This window comes from Lissotriton helveticus, chromosome 12 (genome assembly GCF_964261635.1).
Source record: "Lissotriton helveticus chromosome 12, aLisHel1.1, whole genome shotgun sequence".
NCBI classification, from domain to species: Eukaryota; Metazoa; Chordata; class Amphibia; order Caudata; family Salamandridae; genus Lissotriton; species Lissotriton helveticus.
In genome coordinates this window covers 789831955-789855258 of record NC_136073.1, presented here as the reverse complement: position 1 = coordinate 789855258, position 23304 = coordinate 789831955, and the positions used below count along the sequence as shown (strand labels likewise).

The following is a 23304-nucleotide window of genomic DNA, read 5'->3' as shown; positions in this document are numbered from 1 at the left end:
CTTTTGAAGGTAGGGGGCTTAAGCAGTAAATTTTCAGCATTACGAGAACGTCTAGAGCCTCCAGAGATTTTAAGTTAATTCGCCAGGTATCAAGGGGAGGAAGTGTGCAAGGCTTTGTGGTTGATACAGGCAGTCTTGTATATTGATCTTGCCTCGATGGGAAGCCATCGAAGAGAAGACAAAATGTTTGTGATGTGATTACTACTTTTGGCCCCAAAGACAAAACGAGCCGCTGAATGGAAAACTGATTTAAGAGAGGAAAAGGTGGGATTTGGGGAGGCCAGCAAGAAGAGAATTGCAATGGTCCAACAAGAGAGAACCAGAGATTGGGCCAAGGTTTTTAAGTCATGCCCCAGAAAGAAACGTTGAATTCTCCCAGAGAAGGCGCAATTGGTAACGCGCATTCTTTGCAATGGAATTAATGTGGAAAGTAGATTGAGCCTTTTGTCCAGTATGACACCAAGGGACTTTGCGCTGTTTACAGCAATAGGTTTATTGAGTAAATTCAGCTGATCCATCCAAGATTGAACAGGAGGAGAATAGACTGAGGTAGAGAGGAGGAGGAATTCCTTTTTGGAAGGATTCAGAATGAGTTGATGAACTACCATCCAGTTTTGAATAGAGTTGAGAGTAGAGTTGAGTATTGAGATATTGTGTGCGGAAGAAACCTTAAGGTAGATTTGAGTGTCATCCGCATAGAGATGATAAAGGATCCCAGATTTACTTAAGAGATTTCCCAGTGGTTCCAAATAAAGATTGAACAAAGTGGGTGCCAGGATTGAACCTTGAGGGACGCCTTGACCTACCACCAATGAAGACGAAAGACTGTTCGCTATTTTGATAATTTGGGATCTGTCTGAGAGGAATGAGGCAAACCATTTAAGCACTGCCTTCCAAACCCAATCTCTGTTGAAGAGTGTTAAGGAGAGTGTTGTGATTACCAGTGTCAAAGGCTGCAGAAAGGTCTAAAGGAATCAGAAGATGAGACTCCCCCACATCGAGTACACACAGCCCATCGTCGATCACTTGCAGCAGGGCTGTTTCGGTGCAAGAAAAGGGAGGTTAGTGATGTGGCAGAAGTTGTTGAGGTTGTTCGCATCAGCAGCAGGTTTTTTAAGAAGTGGGGTAACCTGTCCTATTTTTAAGGGCAACAGGAAGGGAGCCTTGGCTGAGTAAGATAATAAATACCTATTTACGCGGGTCAAAATAACAAGTTAGTCGAAGTTTACAACCCCCAGAAATTAGAGTGCAATAATGTCCATATCCCTGGGAAAGCATGTCGAAATTTACTTGCGGAAAATGCCTGGTAAATACTAGGCAAGCAGGGTTTTGGTGCGGAAAGCACCTGAATCCTCAGGTTTTGGCACAAGTTTAGGGCTGAACACACAGTGGGTGTTAATTATCACACCTGGCAAATTCTGAGCCCCGGGACAGTGCTGTCTATGGGCACACTTTAATATGGAAAGATTGTTTTAATTGCTTCAAAAATACTTCTCCTGTGATCAAGAATGTTTTGTTTTTATATTATATAAAACATTGTGTGCACGCGACTAAGAAAACAGGAGAATACAGATAGCCAATTTCCAAACCAAGAATGGGCCTGTATAGTTTTAGGCGCACTGTGTATTTTTGTGCAAAGTGGCTTGAGCTTTATACTAATTTTGCAGGAACTACACTTCCATGAGAGCGTAGGGGCCCTTGCAGAACTGCTGGTCTTTAGTTACTATTTTTGGTTTTTTCTGGTTGTACAGCGCGTCTTGGGGAACCGGCACTAATCGAAACCTGACCATCCGGTCTGCATTTTTGGCGATGTAACTTATACTTTAACCCCAGTAGAGAGGGCACCTTTTGCTCTGCATATTTGTTTTTCCATGACGTATTTTATAGGAGGCGCTGGCTTCAGCATAAAAGAGCACATGCTCCCCCCCTGGATGCTGGAAATGTATCTTTTTGTAGATGTCCAGATTTGGCATTTTTTTTTGCTTTCATTTTCTCCTATTTTAATTTCACAGGATCCACGACTGGAGCGAGGGGGCTGCAGTCACAAGTTTTTTGTTTATTCCACTGGTTCAGCATTTCACAAAAGTGCGTTTTAGGCCATGTCCCTAAACCTTTTGCTGCATAAATAAATATCCAGGCTGCACAGACTCACCAGTGATGGGCTAAAGACAAACCCGTCCATGCCTTGACCAAAACAGGGACGCTGAACCATCAGCCCTCCGAGATGAACAAAGCCATATTTGCTGGCTGAATTAGTGCAATACATGCCAGTAGATAAATCCATCTCTTACCTTCTTGTGCTAGCTAAAGTTTTGGGTCCTTTGGCCTGTATCTGTCTACTGCTTCTACTCTCAAACGACTCTCATCGCCAAGTCTCCTGACTGGTCAGTCGTCCACCATTCAACTGCTCCCCTGTCCAAATCAGACTATCCTCCCAACTGACACCAATTATTTGCTGGTCCCTTTCCAAACATTACCTGGACATCTGGAGTTTTATTGCGTCAACACATACTGACCTCCTGTTCCTCACAGAAACATGGCTTCTTAATGTCACATTTCCTGATATAGCAACTGCCGTTCCAGCAAGTTATTGATTTGCAGGGCAGAATGGTGATGGTGAGGCGGATCCCCTGCTATTATGACACACAACTGTATTGACTGTACTGTGCAATCTAAACCTTCGTTTGTCTTGTGAGGGCATGATTCCCTCTCCAAAATGTAGATCTACTTACTGGAGTTCTAGTGTACAAACCTCATGGGAAATTTCACACATGACCTCATGAATTTGTCATATAGCATCCTTAAATCTTTATAAATAAAGTCTATTCTGCTATTTGGGGGCCTTATGCTACTTTTGGATTACACTACTGACAGGGAGGCTGCTAGCTTTTGTAAAGCGGCCACAGTTCTTGACTGTCATCTACTGTTTTAGGCCTGACTCCTCAAGTACACAATCTTCTTGATCAGGATTTTTTTTTTTAGGGTGCCAATGCGAGAACATGCTCCTTTCTTCTTTTCTCGTGGGTTGTTTCGTAGTACATTTTCCAGTCTTTTACCCCAGCCATTTAGAGCCGGAAAGCCCCAGTTACCAATGTCTTTTAGACCATGAGCCAAGGTCAATTCAAGCAATCTTTCCTCCATCGTACGGGAATCACCCCTTCTTTTACCTACAGATAATTCACCTTTAGCTTGTGCTTTTAATAATTGATTGTATAATTCTTTATTGTCCGATTATTTAAAATCTTTACAATAAAATAACACAGTTCATAAAACAGGACCATTTCTTACGTTCCTTAAAGATGAGGAAGTGTTAACTTACCTTTATAACCGTTGGGAATACATAAAATACATAAACATCATAGACCAATAATTCATTCATAACCTAATATAAACATTACATTTCATTATTAATCACCATACATATGAGTAAAACCATCCATACAAATCATCTTTGAGTCCCCTTTCTAGTATTTAAACAGCCCCTTTAAAAGAAGCAATGCATAAGATAACACATTTGATCCAGCTATATGGTTAAAATATAAAGTGCATCCGTGCTTCTTAAGATTACCTTGAACCTTAAATACTATATGGAATTTATCCAGTTACATTGCCAGTATAGGAAAAAAGCAATGTATTTGGTATCATAGCCACTTTCTATTTATTGCATGAACGCATCATCGTCCTGATCCAGTTTTTCCTCTGCTATAAGGATGAATTTGACAAAGTTAACTGTTAAATTGATAATACGCCCTTGAAGGCACAGTATTATCGCTTGGCGACACGTTCTCACCCCTTGTTTCTTGAATATTGATTTTAAAAGTGTTAATCTTTCTTGACGCAATTTAGGGCAAATACACACAATGTGCAATAACGTTTCATTAGTATAACCACATAATCTACACTTTTGTGATTGCCAAACGGTATGAATAATTAAGGTTTATTTTAGCTGGGGTAGTTTAATAAGAGCTGTATCCAGCCAGTCATTAAATCAATATACATTAGCGAATGATTTACAAATCTACTAGGACCACTCTGGTAATAGGTGTTATCGCCTGTGGAATGGGGGCCCCATACAAGTAGGCTTGGATTTGCTGAAAGTCCATGGTTCTAAGCTCAGTCCAATAGGCCGGGTCAGCCAACTCCCCCAGTGAACCAATCATGGACGACAAGAGTCTGGTAGCCAAGTAGTAAAGAAGAAGATGTCATACCCTGCCTCCATCAAAGGGCAGGATCCGGCAGCGGGCAAGGGCAATTCACGGCCACCCCCCCCCCCATAAGAACCTAGCAATTACCCCGTCAAAGTCTCGGAACCAACACTGGAGATGAGAGGTGGTATTCTGAATGATGTAGAGGAAGCAGGGGAGGATCATCATTTTAAAGAGTGCCCCTCTTCCAAGGGGTTTAAGTGGGAGGGTTTGCCAGCGCTTAAGGTCAGTTGTGGCTTTCGTGACCAGTGGTGCGATGTTAAGCACCCATTCCAACTCTGGGAGTAGTCACACCCAGATCCCAAGGTAACTAAACAATTGTCTCCTGATGGGGATACGAGTTTGCCAATCGAAGCAAGCCCTGGAGAGATGGAGGGGTATCATAGTGGACGTTGCCAGGTTGAGCCGTAGGCTTGAGACGTTCTCGAAGGCCAGGAGCACCTCCAGGCAGCGTGGGCCGCAGCACTCTGGGTCCGCCAAGAAAAGCAGGACATCTTCTGCATATAAGGCGATTTTATCCACCTTGTGCGGATCCCAGGGCCTCCCTTGGATTTGGGAATCATTACGTATGAGGCCTGCCAGGGGCTCCATTGCCTTAGCGGATAAGAGTGGTGAGAGGCGGCATCCCTGACGGGTGCCTCTTCGGATTGGAAACTCCTCCGAAAAGGCACAATTGGTCAGGACCTCAGCTTTGGGATGGGAATACAGGACCCGGATGAGGCGTCGGAAACTAGGGTTGAATGCCATCACGACGCCCTCTAGGTAGTTCCAGTCAACCGTGTCAAAGACCCTTTTCAAAATCTATAAGTAGGAGAACCAGGTATGGTGTGAGGTTGTGGTGATGGGCGAGGTGGAGGCGCCATATGCAGTGCTGCGTGCCGGCATGAAGCCACAATGGTCCAGATGGACAAGTTTGTGCAACAAGGTGCGAAAGCGCTGGGCCAGGGTTGTGGCAATATTTTTAGGTCTCGGCTAAAGACGCGCGGAAGCGCGTCTCCGCCGAGATCTTATGTCACCGAGCGTGCTTCCCAGGAGACAGTCCCGGCCGCGCGCATCCTTCGAGGCGATTTGTAACTGGAACGCGCGCTGTGGCCAGGCGCTGTCTCCTGGGAAGCGCAAGCACCACACACGCATGCGCATACACACACACACAAGCGCCCATGCACGCACGCACATACATACATACAGACACCACCCCTGACACATGCACATACACAAGTGCACCCAGGCCCGCCCCCCGCCGTCACCGTCGCACACATACATACATACACACACACACACGAGCATACACACACAAGTGCACCAATCCCACTCCAGCCTTTTGGAACTTACCTTACCTCAGCACGCGGCGCCCAAACTCCTGCTGGCGCGGCCCAGGGGCTCTACACCGCTCACAGGAGCCCCGGGCCGCGAGACGCAACGACTCCGCCTGCCTCCTCTTCCGGTCTGAACGTGGCCCCGCCCCCGTCACAGGCGACCGTGCCTGACTTCCGGGGCGGCCGCGATACTAAGAGACTGCTGGGGACAAAGTGTGGTCTGTGGAGTTACAATGGTTGCATGCAAGGGGTGAGTGTGAAAGTGCCGACCTTATTTATGTTGGCGTCGTGCGGCGCAGCCAGCTGTAGCATTTGATTAGTGCCTAAACAATAGCGATGCGGGCCACGAGCGGTTATTTCGCAGAACAAAGATGCATTGCAGATTGCTTTATGTCGCGTCCATTGGCGCTTATTATGAGAAGTGTACGGTCCTGACGGAAAGTAATTGCTTTCCGCCGGTGTTTTGGTTGGCTGCCGTACATCAGGTAGCCTGTGTTCTCTTTGTATTCACGGGCGGCTTGTACAAGAGAATGGGCTGATTTCCCACAAGGGCATTCACGCTAATTAATTTAGTTATCTCAAGAGCTTAACAAGTTGGAGCCCATGCTGGCCGAGTAGCGGCGTTCTTCCACAGTACAATCACTTCATGGTATTTAAGATTAAGCGATGTTCCTTCCCCATGCGAACGAGCTCACGTGGTCATCTCTGGGCGCGTCTTCTCTTCCCTAGGATTCTAACAGGGAGGTGTCCGCTTTCTGTATTTTTAGTGGTGAGTGGTGAGTGCAGAGTGGTGAGTGCAGAGTGGTGAGTGCAGAGTGGTGAGTGCAGAGTGGTGAGTGCAGAGTGGTGAGTGCAGAGTGGTGAGTGCAGAGTGGTGAGTGCAGAGTGGTGAGTGCAGAGTGGTGAGTGCAGAGTGGTGAGTGCAGAGTGGTGAGTGCAGAGTGGTGAGTGCAGAGTGGTGAGGGCGCCGAGTGGTGAGGGCGCCGAGTGGTGAGGGCGCCGAGTGGTGAGGGCGCCGAGTGGTGAGGGCGCCGAGTGGTGAGGGCGCCGAGTGGTGAGGGCGCCGAGTGGTGAGGGCGCCGAGTGGTGAGGGCGCCGAGTGGTGAGGGCGCAGAGTGCAGAGTGGTGAGGGCGCAGAGTGCAGAGTGGTGAGGGCGCAGAGTGCAGAGTGGTGAGGGCGCAGAGTGCAGAGTGGTGAGGGCGCCGAGTGCAGAGTGCAGAGTGGTGAGGGCGCCGAGTGGTGAGGGCGCCGAGTGGTGAGGGCGCCGAGTGGTGAGGGCGCCGAGTGGTGAGGGCGCCGAGTGGTGAGGGCGCCGAGTGGTGAGGGCGCCGAGTGGTGAGGGCGCCGAGTGGTGAGGGCGCCGAGTGGTGAGGGCGCAGAGTGCAGAGTGGTGAGGGCGCAGAGTGCAGAGTGGTGAGGGCGCAGAGTGCAGAGTGGTGAGGGCGCAGAGTGCAGAGTGGTGAGGGCGCAGAGTGCAGAGTGGTGAGGGCGCAGAGTGCAGAGTGGTGAGGGCGCAGAGTGCAGAGTGGTGAGGGTGCAGAGTGCAGAGTGGTGAGGGTGCAGAGTGGTGAGGGTGCAGAGTGCAGAGTGGTGAGGGTGCAGAGTGCAGAGTAGTGAGGGTGCAGAGTAGTGAGTGCAGAGCAAGTGTGCAGAGCATTGTGTGCTGTTGAGTGCAGAGTGCTGTGTATTGGCAATGTTAATGACAATGCCCATTTATTTTTGATTTAAAGAAAAAAAATGTCATGAGCAATGACAATAGCTCTACCTTTAATGATGCCGAGACCATTGCATTGCAAATGCTTGTTTATTTCAGTGTTGATTAAAGAGATCGGACGGTAGTCCGCACAGGAGAGAGGAGGTGGCTGGGTCTTCGAGATGACCACTATAGTAGCCACGTCAGTCGGGGGGGGGCAAGTAGCCCTCATCGGCCACGTGCTGGAAGAGGTCCACCAAATGGGGCACCAATAAGTCCCTATAGGCTGCATAATCCTGTGGGAAGCCATCCGGGCCTGGTGTCTTACCAGAAAGCAACAAGGAGATGGCCCCATTTATCTCCTCTGGGGAAAAGGGGAAATCAAGGTCTGTCGATTCTTCCTGGGCAAGGCATGGGAGTCGGACAGCCGCCTGCCCCAACAAGTCGACCAGAGAGACCCCAGGGGGTGGGCTGAATACAGCTGGGCATAGTAGCCCGCGAACGCCTGGGCAATAGCCTGTGAGGTGCAATGGCGGGTTCCAACTGCGTCTCGGATCTCGGGGATAAATCTGGTGGCCTTTGGGTAGGAGACTAAGTTGTTAGGCAACTTTTCATTTTTGTCACCCCATCTGTAGACACGGGCCACGGTGGAGTGCCACACAGCATCTTGGCAGAGTTAAAGGGATATCTGGTGGATCTTGTCTCGGATCGCCGCAAGCTGTCTGGCGGGTTGAACTTCAGCCATATTTGTGACAATCAGTTCCAGCCGTGTGGCTTGCACCTCAAGCTGGGTCAGGCGAGCAGTCTGTGCCGCACGTTTCATGCGCACTAAGCGCCTGGCTACGCCATGCAAAGTGGCCTTACCTGTCTCCAAGAGTGTGCCCTGGGAGGGCACCGATCCCAGGTTGATGAGGAAATAATGCTACAGCTCTACTGCAAGTGCATCCTTATTTTCTGCGTCCTGCAGAAACCATACGTTCAGTCACCAGACCGTCCGCGTCGCATTAGCGGCGCCACCCAGGCACAACGAACTGCTGAATGGTCAGATTCCCCGGGGGGGGGAATAGAGATGGTAGAGACCTATTGGGAATCGGTGGCAGGCAAGAGGAGCAAATCAATGCAAGAGTGAGTGTGGTGGGCCGCCGAAGTGTGAGCATATTATTTCCTCCGGTGGTTCCAAATCCTCCAGACATCACACAGGCCAAGGGCAGCTAACCAGTCGGATAGCCTCTTGGAGTGAGAGGCACAACGATGACGGTTCTCCAGTTGTGTGAAGTGACGGTTACATACCCACATTGAAGTCGCTCACAATTACTGTCTGCCCCAGGGGCAGCACGGAGATCACACCTGTAAGGTGATGGAGAGTGGAGGGGAGTGTGGCAGGTGGGATGTATTTTGAGATTAGGTTCAGGACGTGACCTCAAGCCTACCGAAAATGGTCACATAGCGGCCTTGTGTGTCGGTCGTCACCTATGCAGGAGTGAAGGGAAGGCCCCTCCGGATTAGCATGGCCACCCCCCCGGGAGCCTCGCGTGAAACCGGAATGCCACACTCTGTCAAACCCGTATCTTGCTATAAATAGGCAGTGGGTTTCCATCAGGTGAGTCTCTTGAAGGAGTACATCGGGAGCATGGTGTTGGGCATATTTGAGGTCCGCTGCCCGTTTTGATGCGATCCAGCAAGCCATTCACGTTCCATGACAGAACGTGGAGGGGTCTACCACTGGTGGGCATCTGCATAGTACAGAAAGGTGTGGCATGTGCAAGGTGATATGTTGTCTGTCGATGGCAGTGTTGTGTGCAATTGGCAGGCTGTTTTTAAAAACATGAAGCAAAGGCTCAAACGGAGCCAGGGCAAAAACAATTCGGAGGACAACCCTCCCGCCCCCCTCCTCACACACACACACCCTATGCTTCAGAAACTGAAGCATCTGTCGTCCTGAGCAAGGTAAATTAACAATAACAAATCGCTAAGCTAAAACGTTTAGCAGGGCAGTTCGTGGCAATGATGGACGTCTCCATATTGACGGATGTCACAGTGTCATCAGCCTCGTGGGCCTCCACAAATCCGATTCCTGCATCCTCACTGGATCCTTGGAGCGCTGGGCTTCTAGACCGGTTGGAGTTTGACCAGGCGGGGCACAATTCCCCCAGATGGGTCCAGGCCATGGCTTGGGTAGCTCGGCGAATTGGCTCTGCTGTTGAGAGCTGGAGGAGCCTCGGAAGAGATCATCAACTAGGACCCGAGTCCCGGCGATCACACTGTCTCCCCCTCGTCGATTTTTATTTATTTTTACTTCCTGGGGCAGACTGCCCTCAGTGGGGGAGGCCCAGCGCCCAAGTCGCCGATACTCAGGCCTGGGCACCAGATCCACCCCCTTGCAAGCCCACTAACGCCAGGCACAGGCTAAAGCAGGTCTAGACATCCGGCTGCCCAAAGTGGAGGCCGATCCAAGGAGAACAAAGGCTCGCCCAGCCCGGAGAGGGCGCCGCTCGTCCCAAGTGGAGGCGGAGGGGGGAGGGAGGGGGGTCGGTGGAGGGAGTCTGGATCTCGGGTCTTGGGCCGCTCAATGAATGCGGCCAGTTCCGCTTCCCCAAGCAGGTCCCCGGCAAGGTGTAGACATAGCCCAGGACTGGAAGAACGGGTTCAGGCGATTAAGACCAGCAGGGCCTGGTCCAGGCCCTCCAAGAGCAGCGCCAAGGGGTGGGGGCGGTATTGACGACTCCATGCGGCTCGATGTGTGCGGCTGATACTACCCCCTCCGCCCACGTTTGTGAGAGCACTATTGGGGTAGGAGCCACAGAGCCAGCTGCGTGGACCCTACTGACGGAGGCCCACCGTGACGTTGGGGATACTGCAGGCAGGGATCAAGGATAAGGAGCGTTGTAAGGGCCCCACCTCCAGATCCCCACGCCGCTCAACACATTTGGCCGTATCCACCCTCCAGTCAGTGGCTTTTTGCACCTGGGATGTTCCAGAACCAAGGCCGAGGATAGGGAGCTGTGGCACGGACCCACACCCAGGACCCCACGCCACTCTATATGTGCGGCTGGCTCCACCTCCCAGTAAGTGGGTTACAGCACCTGATGCGTCGCACCAGTCTGGTCCGTAAAGCCAAGTACCGTGAGGCCCCAGGCAGCAGAGGGGCAAGGGTTTTGATCAATAGTTCAAAGAGTCACCCAGGTGTGCAAAGTGCCAGGATGGAGCAAATGCGATGTGTGTCAAAGCCTGCCAGGGTGGGCCCAGCCTCAATGGGAGGTCATCACAGAATTAGTGGGCGGGCAAGGTGTGGCAACTCTGGCTCAAGTTGGGGGGGGGGGGGGTCCCAGGCCAGGAAACTCTCTTCTCCTACCACCCACACACCCCCGCCCCCACGCACTCCAGTCACAGATGGAGCGCATTCACCCACCTCCATTCAACTGGGCTCCAGCACTGGACATGAGGCAGGAGACCTGCTGATTGCCCCCGCCACGCTTCCAAAGGATGAGAGGTCCCGGGACTGTGGCAGCGAGGGTGGGAATGGGGAACACAGACCTGACAATCCCGCCAGGAAGAGGCCCCACAACCCCAGGCTTCGGGAGCATCGGGGACGGCTCGGGCAGATCCCGCTTTCCAGGTCCCAAGTGCGGCTGACCCCAATCACGCCTCCAGGCAGCGCCCCCTGTCAAGACCTCGAGCGTAGATCCAGACCGGCGTCAATCCCAGGCCCAGAGTGGGAGGATGGGTGGCAGATCTCAGGCCCCCGCCGCTCGTTATAGCGGCCAATCAGCCACCCATGCGAAGCGTAGTCCTCCAGTCACCCGTAGGCCGGGCCAAGGAAGGCAGAGATGTGGTCGGGGAGGGAGGGCCGCCTCCACGATCCGAGCACCAAACAGCCCAACCCCATTCGTGACCAGGGCAGGCACCGCTCAGTCATACAGTGCACTGCACAGGAGGGGTTCCGACAACAGGCTGGGGGAGTCAGAGCGAGGCTAGAGCGGCGAGGCTCAAGAAATGGGCGCCGCCATCTTGGGAGCCAGCAGGCTGGAGCGCAGGGCGAATTATCCCCTTAGCAGGTAACTCTGCGAGTTGTTTCTCCACGTAGGGCACTCTCCACAGCAGTAGGCACGGCAGGGGCCAGTGGGGGCTTGTAGGGGCACTGATGGCGGCGGATTTCGACACGGATGATGGAGGGGTCAGGAGCACTCTTTAAGTGCGACCACCATCTTGATTCGTCTGCCCCATCTCCGGATTTAACTTTTTAATAGCAGCAAGGTCCTTCAACGCATTGTCCAGTGATAAATTTGTATTGCATTACCAATCTGTCATAATTTGAATATTCTGCATATTATATGAACTGGTACGCTATTAGGGTGATTGAAAACTGAAAAAAATGCATTGGAATTAATAGTGAAGAGATTGGGCAATACATGCTCAAGTGGTTAGAGAATAGCTTGCACACTTAAGTTATTCAAAGTGGCTGTAAAACCTATGACTTGTTATTGAAATTCCCTCTATTTTTAGGTCTCGCCTAAAAAGTCTTACGGATTCTACCTAAAACTTGTAGAGCTTAGCGCCCACCCGTTGATCAATCGCTAGCTTCTTATTGTACTGCTTGCCTTCTTATTGTGCTTGTCCCTTCCCTGAAGCTTAGGCTGTGTTTCATACTTTTGAATAGATGTCTTCAGCTGCTCACCCATACATGCTCTCTGGGTTTGGAGATTTCACCTCGCCCACAACTCACAGTGGTAGGCTTAATCATATGCAGTATTCTACACCACGGTAGAGGATTACCACCTTGGTGAACTCAACCATTGGTGGGAATTCTTAGATAAATGGATATTCTCAGGGATGCAATTTAAAATAAAATTATCTTTTAGATATACACAGTGATTTTCCTTATGGGAGTCTCGTATATGATGATGATGCCATTGTTTCGGAAATCAGATGAGATGCCTTATCCACCCGTATAACTACACCAACATCTTTCGGCCGTTCGAAAGCTCATTTGGGTCTCTGGCCTTCATCTGAAGCGCTACAATCTTTGCCTAGCTACACATGTATTCCATGCAGTCAGATGAGGCCTTATGCTGTCGCCTTTCTGGATCTCTTCTGTAAGAGAGAAACCTTATGCGTAGGGTGTCCACAATAGGGTGGCACTCTCCTGTAGTATCACATTCGTCAAGGAAATGTGCCAGCATGGAAATCTGTTTTTTCCTTGTCTGCCGACCGACTATGAGGTAGCGCACAGCCCTTATTCATGATTTAAAAGTAATTTGTGGAGAGCCCAAAAACTATTCCAATGTAATATGAGTGTGAAGTCGATGGGTGTAAAAAGACCTGCTTTGAAACACCATGGATTAAGGTTGCCTATTTTGAGGCACTCTGGTTAGTGAGTCTCTCAAATGCAATTTAATGACATATATCTAGTGCAACTATAATATGGGTGTGAGAAAGTGCCATCTTTCTTGCATGGAATGCCCCATTTTTTGCTGATGTGCTTTGACTGAGTGTGCCCTGGGCTCCTGCCAATTAGGTGCCCAGGGCACATGTTCCTTCCCTAAAACTGTATTGAAGCTAAAACCCAGTTGGTATCTCTGGCCCCATGTCAGCCCCTGGTAAATGGTACCATGGGTACCCAGGGCATTGTGACCAGAGAAGACCCCTAAGGGCTGCAGCACTTGTTGTGCCACCCTTAGGGGGCACACTCACACACTCTCTTGCAGGCTGAGTGGCCTGGTGCAGAACTAAACCAAGAGTCGACATGGCACGCATCCCTGTGTACCATGCCCACAAACCCACTGCCCTGGCATCCATCAGTCACCTCTCTTGCTGGGTGCCCTATGCCAGTGGTGTGGGCACAGGTGCATGAGCCCTGTGCCCCTACAGCACCCAGGGCCATTCCTGGGCACTGTAAGTGCAGTGAAGCCATTAAGAGTATATGGTGCTGGGAGGTTGTCATTAAGAACTCCACAGCACCATTATGGCTACACTGAAGACTGACAAGTTTGGTATCAAACTTCTCAGCACATTAAACCCACACTGATGCCAGTGTGGGACTTAATGTAAAATGCACTACAGAGGGCGTCTTAGAGATGCTCCCTGAAACCTAACCTACAATCCACGTCTTGTCTGAGAGGCTCCCTATGCTGCCACACAGCAGACATGTTGCTGGACCCCTGGGTGGAGAGCCCCCGCTCTCCTGGGCTTGCAACAATGCACATCTTGGGCGATGTACTAGGTCTCCTCCCCCAGGATGGGCAGGGGGAAGCTTCAAAGGCATGCCGCCTTTGTGAGCTTCTCCAGGCCACTTGCTGTACTCAGCAACTGTCCCCCACCAGTTCTGACCCCCACTCTGGCGGGAAGACTGGCTGAAAACCCTACGTCAGGAAAGGGGGTGTGCCAGCCTGTGCCAACTCCACCCCTCAGGTGGGGGAAGCGAGGTGAAGCACGACCCGGGGCTACCACCATTCTTGAGGATGGGAAGCCCTACCCACTCACAGCTAGGCTCCTGCCCACCCCCCCTCCCACAGGAGAGGCGCAGGTTAGGGGGTATACCCACCCCAGGGCATGACCTATTGGTCCCTGCCCTCACCCTACCTGAAACTCCCCTAAATTTAGTATTTAGGGGCACCCTGAACCTTCCTTCATCAGATCCCAATTTTGAAACAAGAAAGAAAACCAAGAAGTCGTCCTGCCGTGCAGCTGCTAACAAGAGGACGACACCAACTGACTTGGCCCCAGCCCTACCGGCGTGTTGATCCTTGAAGCTGCTCCTGCTAAATCCCGGCGTCTCCTGAGGACAGCAACCTCGAGAACCCCTGAGGACCTGCCTCCCTTGACCCTCTTAGAGACTGGGACCCCCATGAGCAGTGGTTCTGCTCAAACCGCAATACCCCTGGTGCCAGCCAGGAACCGCGAACCCAGCCCACTCTGCACCCGCCTGTGCCCAAGTGGACAAAGACCCTGAGGACTCCCCAAAGCCACCCCACCCCCGGCAATTCTTACCTGGAATCCAGTGCCCAAGGACACTCTTCTATGACCCAGACGACGCCTGCAGCCTCAGAACCGGGGACCCCAACCGCGACCAGCAGAGGGTAAGATTTCCCGAATCCAAAATACACCCCGGCGCCCCTTGTGCCCAACTCCGGGGGTCCTACCTATCCTCCAAGATCCCAACTTACCCCTCGAAGTGTTGGTCGCTCCAGAAGAATCTACGTCTCCAAACCTGCAGCCTTTGTTCACTTTCCAAGATCTCTATTAAATAACCTTGAGCGCCCGAAGTGTCAAAAGCACCCTGCACCCAGCCGCCCGAGTGCCCCTGGCAGTGCAACCTTTGCCCTATCCTACTTCCCCATTTGCCCTGAGCAAGCGACCAGGAGCCCAGCTCCCACAGCCGCGTGGCCTGCTAGCCAGCAGCCACCAACAGAAGGCCCCCTGCCTCGCATTGGATAACATTGGGCCTAACTCCCTCTGCACCCGGCTGCCCCTGTGCCACTGAGGGTGTACCACCTGTACCTACCTGACCCTGGGGGACCCCATAGTCTATGCCCAAAACCGTAACTCTGCAAGTCGAGTACTTACCTTCAAGCCGATAACTCACTTTTCTTCCATAGTCTAACATTGACTGGTTTCACTTGGAATTTCTTCGAAGTGTAGAGTTTTGAAACTTTAAAATATTCACCTAAAATCAGCCGAACAACAAATTCCGATTTACTCACTTGGAATCAGGAGAGACCTCAGTGATGCATCTTTTTAGCCCAGCACAAACCCTGAAAAGTAATTTTAACCGTACTTACCAGTAACCTGAATTTTCTCCCATAGGAAACCATTGACTGTTTTTCTGTGAAATTTCTTTTGTGTCGATTTTTGCAAACTACAGATATTCTTTAAAAATCATACCAACTACCAAAACGTAATTCCTTGCCTGTTTTAGGTAGATGTCCCAGTGCTGAACCTAGGAGTCCAGTACTGGATTACCAAAGTAACATGAACATACTTTACCTGCAAATTGAATTTCCTTTCATAGGATAACATTTGTAGTTTCAACTGAAAAACTGTCAACTTTTAAAATACCATAATATTCCTTAAAAATCACTACTATAACCAAAACGCTTTTACTTAACTGTTTACAGGACATGTCCCAGGACTGAATCTAGGATCCAGTCTTGTGGTTATAAAAGTAATCTACAAAGTAATTAATTGCGTTTAACTGAAAATTCCCATTGAGCTCAATGTTGCATTGTGTTTGAAATTGCGTTGCCTATTGCAACAAACTGTAACTATTGCATTCAAAAAGTCTATTGCCTGTTAAGTATTTAACCCCTTGAGTGCTCGTGACGGAACCACTCCGTCACGAGCCACGGACGCGCTGTGCTGGTGACGGAGTGGTTCCGGCGCGGCCGCCCCGCCCACGCTGCAGGAATTCCGCGCCTGCGTGGACGTTCTATTGAGCGGGCGGGGCCGTGACAGAACCACTCCGTCACAAGCACAGCGCGCTCGTGACTGAGTGGTTCTGTCACGAGCATGGCGGCACCACGCGGACTCCCCCCTCCCCGAGCACCGCGGCGGAATTACCGCCGCGGCCAAGGGGTTAACTAAAGTAATTCATTCTAAGAAAGTATATTTTGATACCTTGTTGGTTCTAAAATAAAACAACTATATCTTTTTCTACAAAACAATTGGCCTAGAGTTCCGTTCGAGTGTGTGATACCATTTGCTGACTGAGTGTGTACAACAAATGCTTTACACTGTCCTCTGATACCACCTTACTGCTCGACCAAGCTACCCCTTTAGAGAGTAAGGTTATATCTAACTTTAGCCTCTGCCAAACCTCTGGGGACTGGGGGCTCTATACACACTGTACCTTACTTTGGTCCAGTATATATAGAGCCATTTTTTTACAGTGGGGACCTGCGATAGCTATTTCCAGAACTGTTCCATTCCTTCAGATCAATAACATTCCTTTATTTTAGGGAGTCACCACGTTTTGTTGCATGGAAACCTCCTTTAGAGGGGTCCATTATTCTGCCGCACATTTTCCACCTTCAGTTTAAAGAAATGTTTTTCTTTTTGATTAGGTCTTTGTTTTGCTGTTTATTTTCGTGAAGAGGCAAATTATGCGTTTCGCCATGAAGTCGCGACGAGGCCCACATGTTCCGATAGGGCACAATGCACCCAAGGTGAGTGATTAGTGGCCATTTCTGTTCTTAATTGGTGGCCACGTTTCACTACAACTTACAGATTTATTGATCATGTTGAATTGTTATAGGAAAAGCAGGCTGCCAATAGAAAAACAAAGATACCTTAGGAAACATCTTAGCCTTAAATGTATTCGGGGGGTGTATGTATGTGTATATAATCTATTTGATACAGTATCTCCATCCAAAACTAATTCGTATTAAAGTATACATGAACTTCATTCGCAGAATACATTAGCAACAACAGTGCAATTGCTTAACTATGAAAGGGCTTGTCAGGGTTCTCTTTGATTTAAGGTTCCTGTCTGAACATCTTGCCAATATAGCCTCTAGTTTTCAGGGACCCTGGACTGTTTTCAGAACTAGCTTGTGGTGTGTGGCTTTTTTGGGGGGTGGGGGATTGAGGGAGGGGATGAGCATTTACATTCCTTAGTTTACAACACCTGGAGATCTAGTTCTCAATTTCAAATTAGCATAATGTTGCCAATAAAGCATATAATCAACCAATATATAATAAATATGCCTAATTATCTTTATTTCTTATGTTATCAACGTTCACACTGTTCTCTTCTTCCTAAAGGATAAAGTCCTACACTTAGTTGTACTTACATTAATAGACCTAGTATTAATTATTCAAACAATAGCTAGTTATGGACACCAGACGATGCTGCAATCTAGCTTGCATACGTGACACGGGTACTAGCCTTCTGCATTATACGTAGCTGGTAAAGCCTACATGCAGAGTTTGGGGAGAATGCTTGTTACTTTGACATACACCTGAATATAGATCTGTCAGATATAAATTACAGGATAAAGGTCCCAATATGTTGCCTTCTTTGACTCCTGTATAAACTAGAAATGTATACGTTTTATACTTTATACCCCTCGGTGCCAGCGCTGGTGGGCCAATATTTTACTTTGCCAATACTTTTTTCCCATTCTTTATTAATCACCCTTATGTGTTTAAAGTGCCTGCAGGTTACATTAATTTAAAGTACTGTCTTGCCGAGGCCAGACCTATTATCTCTGCTAATGTTTAAGTGTAATTATTGTGGAAGAGGTGTGGCGCAGCGGCCAGGGTGCCTGACTCCGGACCACGGGGTTCACGGTTCGGTCCCCGGTGCCGGCGGCGACAGGTTAGCCCAGCACCATGCGACTCTAGGCAATGACTCGCTTAATGTTACCGACTGATCCCAGCACCGGGACACCTCTCTGGAGGTAGCTGTGCGCTTTCCAAATGCTGGTATTTCATTTCATTTTGATAATGCCTTGCTCAAGAATCGTACACAGTCCCTATAACGAAGGCTGTCTTGCAGGTTCTAAAGCCATGGTCTAGCAATTCATTGTGGCATTGGATGAACTATCCGTACCTATTTATTTAGAAGTTTTGATTATGTGGATTATTTTACGCAGCCATTTTTTCCCTGAAAATTGTATTTTTTTTCCCCACAAATGTTTTCTTTGCCTGCTATTTTTTCTATCCTGTCAAAATGAACTTTGTACATCACTAATTATGTGCCCTCTTTAGTTCAAGGTTTGACTGCAAGCCTGTTGTCCAGCATTAAATTGAGAAGTTTTATTAAACTGGAATACTCTACCTGTTTAATGCAGTTTTTTTAAAATATCAATCTTCCTGATGCACTTTAATTTCAATCTGCTTGACTAGTTAACTTCTAAGCATTCTGCAGATATCTACGTTGATTAAAATATCAAAATCTACATGTATAGCATTTTTTTATTACTTGCATTCTATGTCCTATTCTTTGCCAATATTCTCTCGTTTTTGCAATGGGCCCAGTCTGGAGACCAAAGAGGCAGGTTATCTTGTGTCGATACCGCACAGAGTCTTTTGTTGACCATATCTTGTCTCGATTCCCTTCCACTCCCCCCCCCCCCCCCCCCCCCCTTCCAATAATAGGACCTGAAGGAGGAAATTGATGTGCGACTGTCTAAAGTCCAAGAGGTGAAGTATGAACCTCAGCTTCTGGCAGAAGATGACAGCAGATTGCGGGAGTTAGAGGAACGGGGCCATGAAGGTATCGCTGTTTTACCCCTCCTATTGATTCTGTGACTGTGCATTAGGATTAGGACAGTAAATCTATGCAAACCTTTTCCATTCCCTCGCTCCCGGGATGTACTTTTATCCTCCTCCTCCAAGGACACTCTGCTGTCTCTGACCAGCCTTTTTTAATTGGTGTATATGCAATGTTATTCCTTAATCTATACAAAGCTTTTAATAATCCTAAACTATTAGTCTAACCTTGGACCTTTAATTGTTGTTCTGTTTCTGCTCGTAAAGATCTACTTGCTGAGGATTGTACTGCAGATCTAGTGGTACTTTTAGGTACTTTTGAATGTCTGTCTGATAACCCACACTTTTCCCTCGTGACCTTTCTTGTCTGTAACCTTCTTGCATCTCCTTCTCTTTAGGTTGCTATAACTATTTATACAGAATGAAGACACTGGATGCCATCAGAGCTTCAGGTATGTACTCTTCTATGAGAAGTGTGTTCTGTGTTAAGTATGTGGAGTGTCAGTTGCGTGGGCAAAGTGGATGAGGCTGTTTCATATTGAGGAACAATATCTGTGGGATGTGTTCGATTTTGGAAGGCTCTTTCTTAGCACCCAAGTTATTTCACTCATTGTATTATTAGTTTAGCAGCAATCAAAATGCTTACTTTCAGGCCACTCCTGGCTGGATTAGTATTTCGTCGTCTTAGAGCTTTCAAGGTCCAGCCTGTTTAATTAAACCTCCTTGCTGTTACTTTGGTTTACTCGCACCACAGGAGTAGGCCAGTCATTTTTCTTCCTATATATTCAAGAAAAGTAAAATTTGCTCGGATAACCTGCACCTTCAGCATTGTGTCAAGCATTTTTGTTGTTCTATTTTTTACGTAGGTTTGAATAGCGCGAACTTGACCCGAAGGTATCGGAGCGCTTTACATGAACACCTGTTGTGTTACATAAGGACACATTCATTTTTGGTAGGCACAGGGAGATTAAGTGATTTGCCCAGAATCACAGGATGTTGAGCGTCCTTGCCGAGAATCCAGCCCGGTTCCCCAGATTTGAGGTCGACCGCCCTAGCCGTTAAGCCACATCCTCTCCCATTTCCTCCCTTGAATTGAGAGCGAGGCACAAGTAGACACTGGACAGGGAGGCTATCACTTGAGGAATACCTTTTTTACCTTGAAAGTTCTTCAAGTGTATAAACCTAAAGCAACGTCACTTTGCATTTGGCATGTCCGGCCCAACACTGGCCTCCTTTGAATATGTTCTGCAACTGTTAAAATTGCAGTTATTTGCAACCACTGGCAAGGAAGGCCTATTTCAAGCTGAATGGGAACCTAAGAGAAAAATGTGATCACAATGTCTTGTTTTAAAATTCTAGTTAAAACGATCTTGTTTTAAGCTACATAGATGGAATAGAGAAGAAGTTTGCAGAGTGAGCATTTAGTATTAGTGGGGCAACATGGAAGAGTGTTATGGGTACAGTAGCTGATGGAAAGGGCTATTGTCCTTGTGGTGAGTGCTGGCGGGACAATGGGTTGTAAGTCTAGTGATCCATGTGAATTAAAAGGCAAAAACTGCATATGCCTGTTTCTAAATGTGTTTAAATTACTATTAAAATGGCTTATTAAAAGAAAGCACTTACACTTTTCAAATGTTTGAGCTTTGGAAGTGTTCTGTATTTAAGTTTCTGTAGCCTTTTGATCACTTGTGATTGCTAGTACTTTTGTCTTTTTTTTTTTTTATTGCATCACAATCGCTCCCTGTCGTTAAACAATCACCCGTCTCCTTTCTATTTGATTGGTTCCCTAACACCGCATCAATACACCCCAACCCAGTAAGCCCCCTCTCCACCCGACCACTGATCAATCTAGGAGAGGTTCCCCTGGAAAGGAAATTCTCTCCCTAGTGAATTACTGCTCGCCATAGGAGGGTAATCTCAGAAAAGGGATCCACCCAAAAGATACCAGGGATTGCCTTTTGTAGGAGTGATTTTTAAATGTACCCAAGATCTGTCCCAACCTAGAGTGGAGGCGTAGTTCTTGCTCGGGCATCAGCACCAAAGCCTCCTTCTCCTCTCCATGGCAAAGGAGAGGAAATGTGAATAGTTTTGGGCACAGTTTTGACCTTTGCATTACCGGATGCTGTGCAGCAAGGTGAGAAATAAGCTTCTAGCGTGGTCGGCCACTGATGTGAACGCCCACATAATGACTGAGGAGGATGACTTTCATTCAATTAAATTTTAAAAAAAAGTTGTAGGCGGGAGCAACACAGGAGGTAGGTATGGGGGACAACACGGAAAGTGGAGTGGTGCGTTTTTTGTTGTTTTTTTTATGCAAGTGGAGGAAGGGAGCAACACATGGTCTGGGATGGGAGACAACACTGAAAGCATGGGTGAGGGTAGCAACACAGGATGAGGAGGTGCAGAACAAACAGAGTCCAAGAGTGGGGACAAGCAACATGGTAGGCAGCGGGTCACCACTGAGAGAGCAATGTGGAGCACGTGTGACAGAAGATAAGCAAACTGGCAAGACGGAGCAACTTGGCGCTGGGTGTAAAATCACACAGAGGTGATGCACACCAGGGGCGGGGGAGAGAAGCACATGAGAGAGAGAGAGAGAGAGAGAGCGCAACATAAATCATGAATGGGAGAGCAGTCAAACACGAGGAAGGGAAAAAGCCCACATAAGCAACTAAATGAGTTATACTAAGGTCAATCAATAGTAAAATGGTAAGCAGTGGATTGGCTCTAAGCTTACTGTAATGACAATGTCTTTTTACAACTGTGCACCTTCTTTCAAGGCATATTCGCTCCCCCCTTCCCAAGTAAAATAGCAGTATTGTATATTTTGCCTGTTTTCTTCTTTCCATCCAGCAGAATCCACAACCATGGGTACTTTTAGATTTCCTAACGAGTCAGGTGCAAGTTTGACCTAGATACCTTTTTGTTGGAAAAAAGTTACGAAGGCTTAAGCGTGAGGTACCACACACATATTAATCAATCTCCACAATAAAAATAACACATTGTAAGATGCATCTAAAAACGATTTTTGGGTTAGAGACTCGAAGTGAAACATACTTTTAATGTTTCCACTCAAAGCTCTAGATTTGATAAATTTGTCCTTGCACTGAGTTTACTCGTATGGAACGGCACTCAGATGAACTTTAACTTTAAGATTCAGTGTCTTAAATATTGTTTTTCTCCACAAAATATCTGCCTATAGGTCATAGTGGCTATTTAGATAAATAGCATCTCTACTGTGGTATGTTTAGGGCCCTCGTTCCTTATGTGGCTTTAGTTAAAATGTTGTCATGCACCGAGGTCTGAAGCCTATCTGTTGACTTTCCAGCCAAAGTAATCCAACTCCCCAAAATACACCAACCAACGAGCAGTTGAGGGTACTGGGCCATGTTGGTGCAATATTTCAGTTGCAGGTATACTGCTGCTTCTCCACAATTGTTAATCTGTGATCTTTGGTCACCGGTTCTTACAAGTTGGCTTAGCTACTGGGACCTGATGGTATCTGGACAATCATGGGTCTGTGAGGCATTCTCCAAGCAAGCCTCTAGTCCGCTTCGCCTTGTACAGTTGTTCCTTATTCTGTTTGGCCCTTTCATCACCTAGCAATCTAGCTCAAGGCTTGCTATATACCTTTGCAAAGAGGATTTCAAAGCACCAGGCTTACTCTCTCGCTTGGGGACAGATTAGAACAAGCATTTTGTCCCTCCCAGTGGATCTGGCCAACACCGATGTGTAGGATCTCCTCAATGGTGACATGATGGGTGAAAAGTGGGCAGTATTTATCCAGCCTTAGACCCAGGCAGGGAGCTTCAGACACTTCTCCCTTTTCAGCTGCACAGGAATGGTTATTCTGCATTAAGCATACAAAGAAATACTGATAGACAGACTTTCCATGTATTACTAACTGAAGAGTTCTTTTGGTGATCTTGGTGATGGCAGAATTTAGAACACTGGGACAGGATTATGCCCACTTTCTCCTGGAAGGTGTCATATCCAGGGCATAGAGACCCCAAAGGTAGGTAGGTTACTACTCTCCTAACTCCCCTAAATTTAGTATTTAAGGGGCTTCCAGAATTTCAGATTCCACGGACTAAAAATAAGAGGACACTGAAGAGCCGAACCTGCGAGAACTTAAGACTGCTTTGGACTTTTAGTGCCAAACTGTGCCTGCTGCGCAGATATTTTGCAAAGACCCGGCTCGTCCTGCTGCTGTGCAACCTCCACAGGGCCCGCAACATTGTCAGCACTCCCAGAAGCCAGCATCTCTCTTGGAGTAGAGACTCTCCTCCCCTGCAGCTAGCAGGCACCAACTGTGACGTCTGGTTTAAAGAAGCTGCTGTCCACCAAGCAGTAGCCGCCCAGGTGACTGTCATCGCATTCAAGGAGGTCAGAGCAGTCTTCCTGCCAAAACTTAAGACGGCAGGACCTCCACAAGCCATCCTCCACCAATATCCGGGGTACCAGACCCTTGCCGCAACCAATGCCTGATGAAAGTCCAGTCTGGATTCTCAGTGGCATCAGACTACCAGTCGCTGAGGGACTTGTGCATCGCAGAGGCCAGCACAGAGTGGCCTGGCTGTCCTGTTTTTGTCCCGTTTACCGCCTGACCGATTCCAGTGAGCACTTTGCACCAGAGTCACCCGGGCCTTAAGAAACAGACTGCCTCCCCCTCAACCTATTTCCAGGTGGCCGGCCCCTTCCTTTCTACCGCGTAGCGTGCAAGGTTTATAACTAGTCCAGCACCTCAGCACTCTCACTTGCCAGGGCAGATACAACCGATCGGTTGATGGAACTATGGTGCTCGCCCCTGTACCACCTCATGACCGAAAGGGGTGCCAGAGAAACGCCTCGTAAGTGTATATATATATGTGTGTGTGT

General features: G+C 48.4%; 1 protein-coding gene across 1 annotated transcript in view; it reads left to right on the top strand.

The window, feature by feature from the left end:
* LTAP1 (lipid transport auxiliary protein 1) overlaps positions 1 to 23304 on the top strand; it is a 48968-nt gene that overhangs the window by 7495 nt on the left and 18169 nt on the right. The window contains exons 2-4 of the mRNA XM_078668649.1: positions 16275 to 16376; positions 18313 to 18430; positions 18825 to 18878. Of these exons, the coding sequence (XP_078524775.1) occupies positions 16275 to 16376; positions 18313 to 18430; positions 18825 to 18878 (274 nt within the window). The remainder of the gene's footprint in view (positions 1 to 16274; positions 16377 to 18312; positions 18431 to 18824; positions 18879 to 23304) is intronic.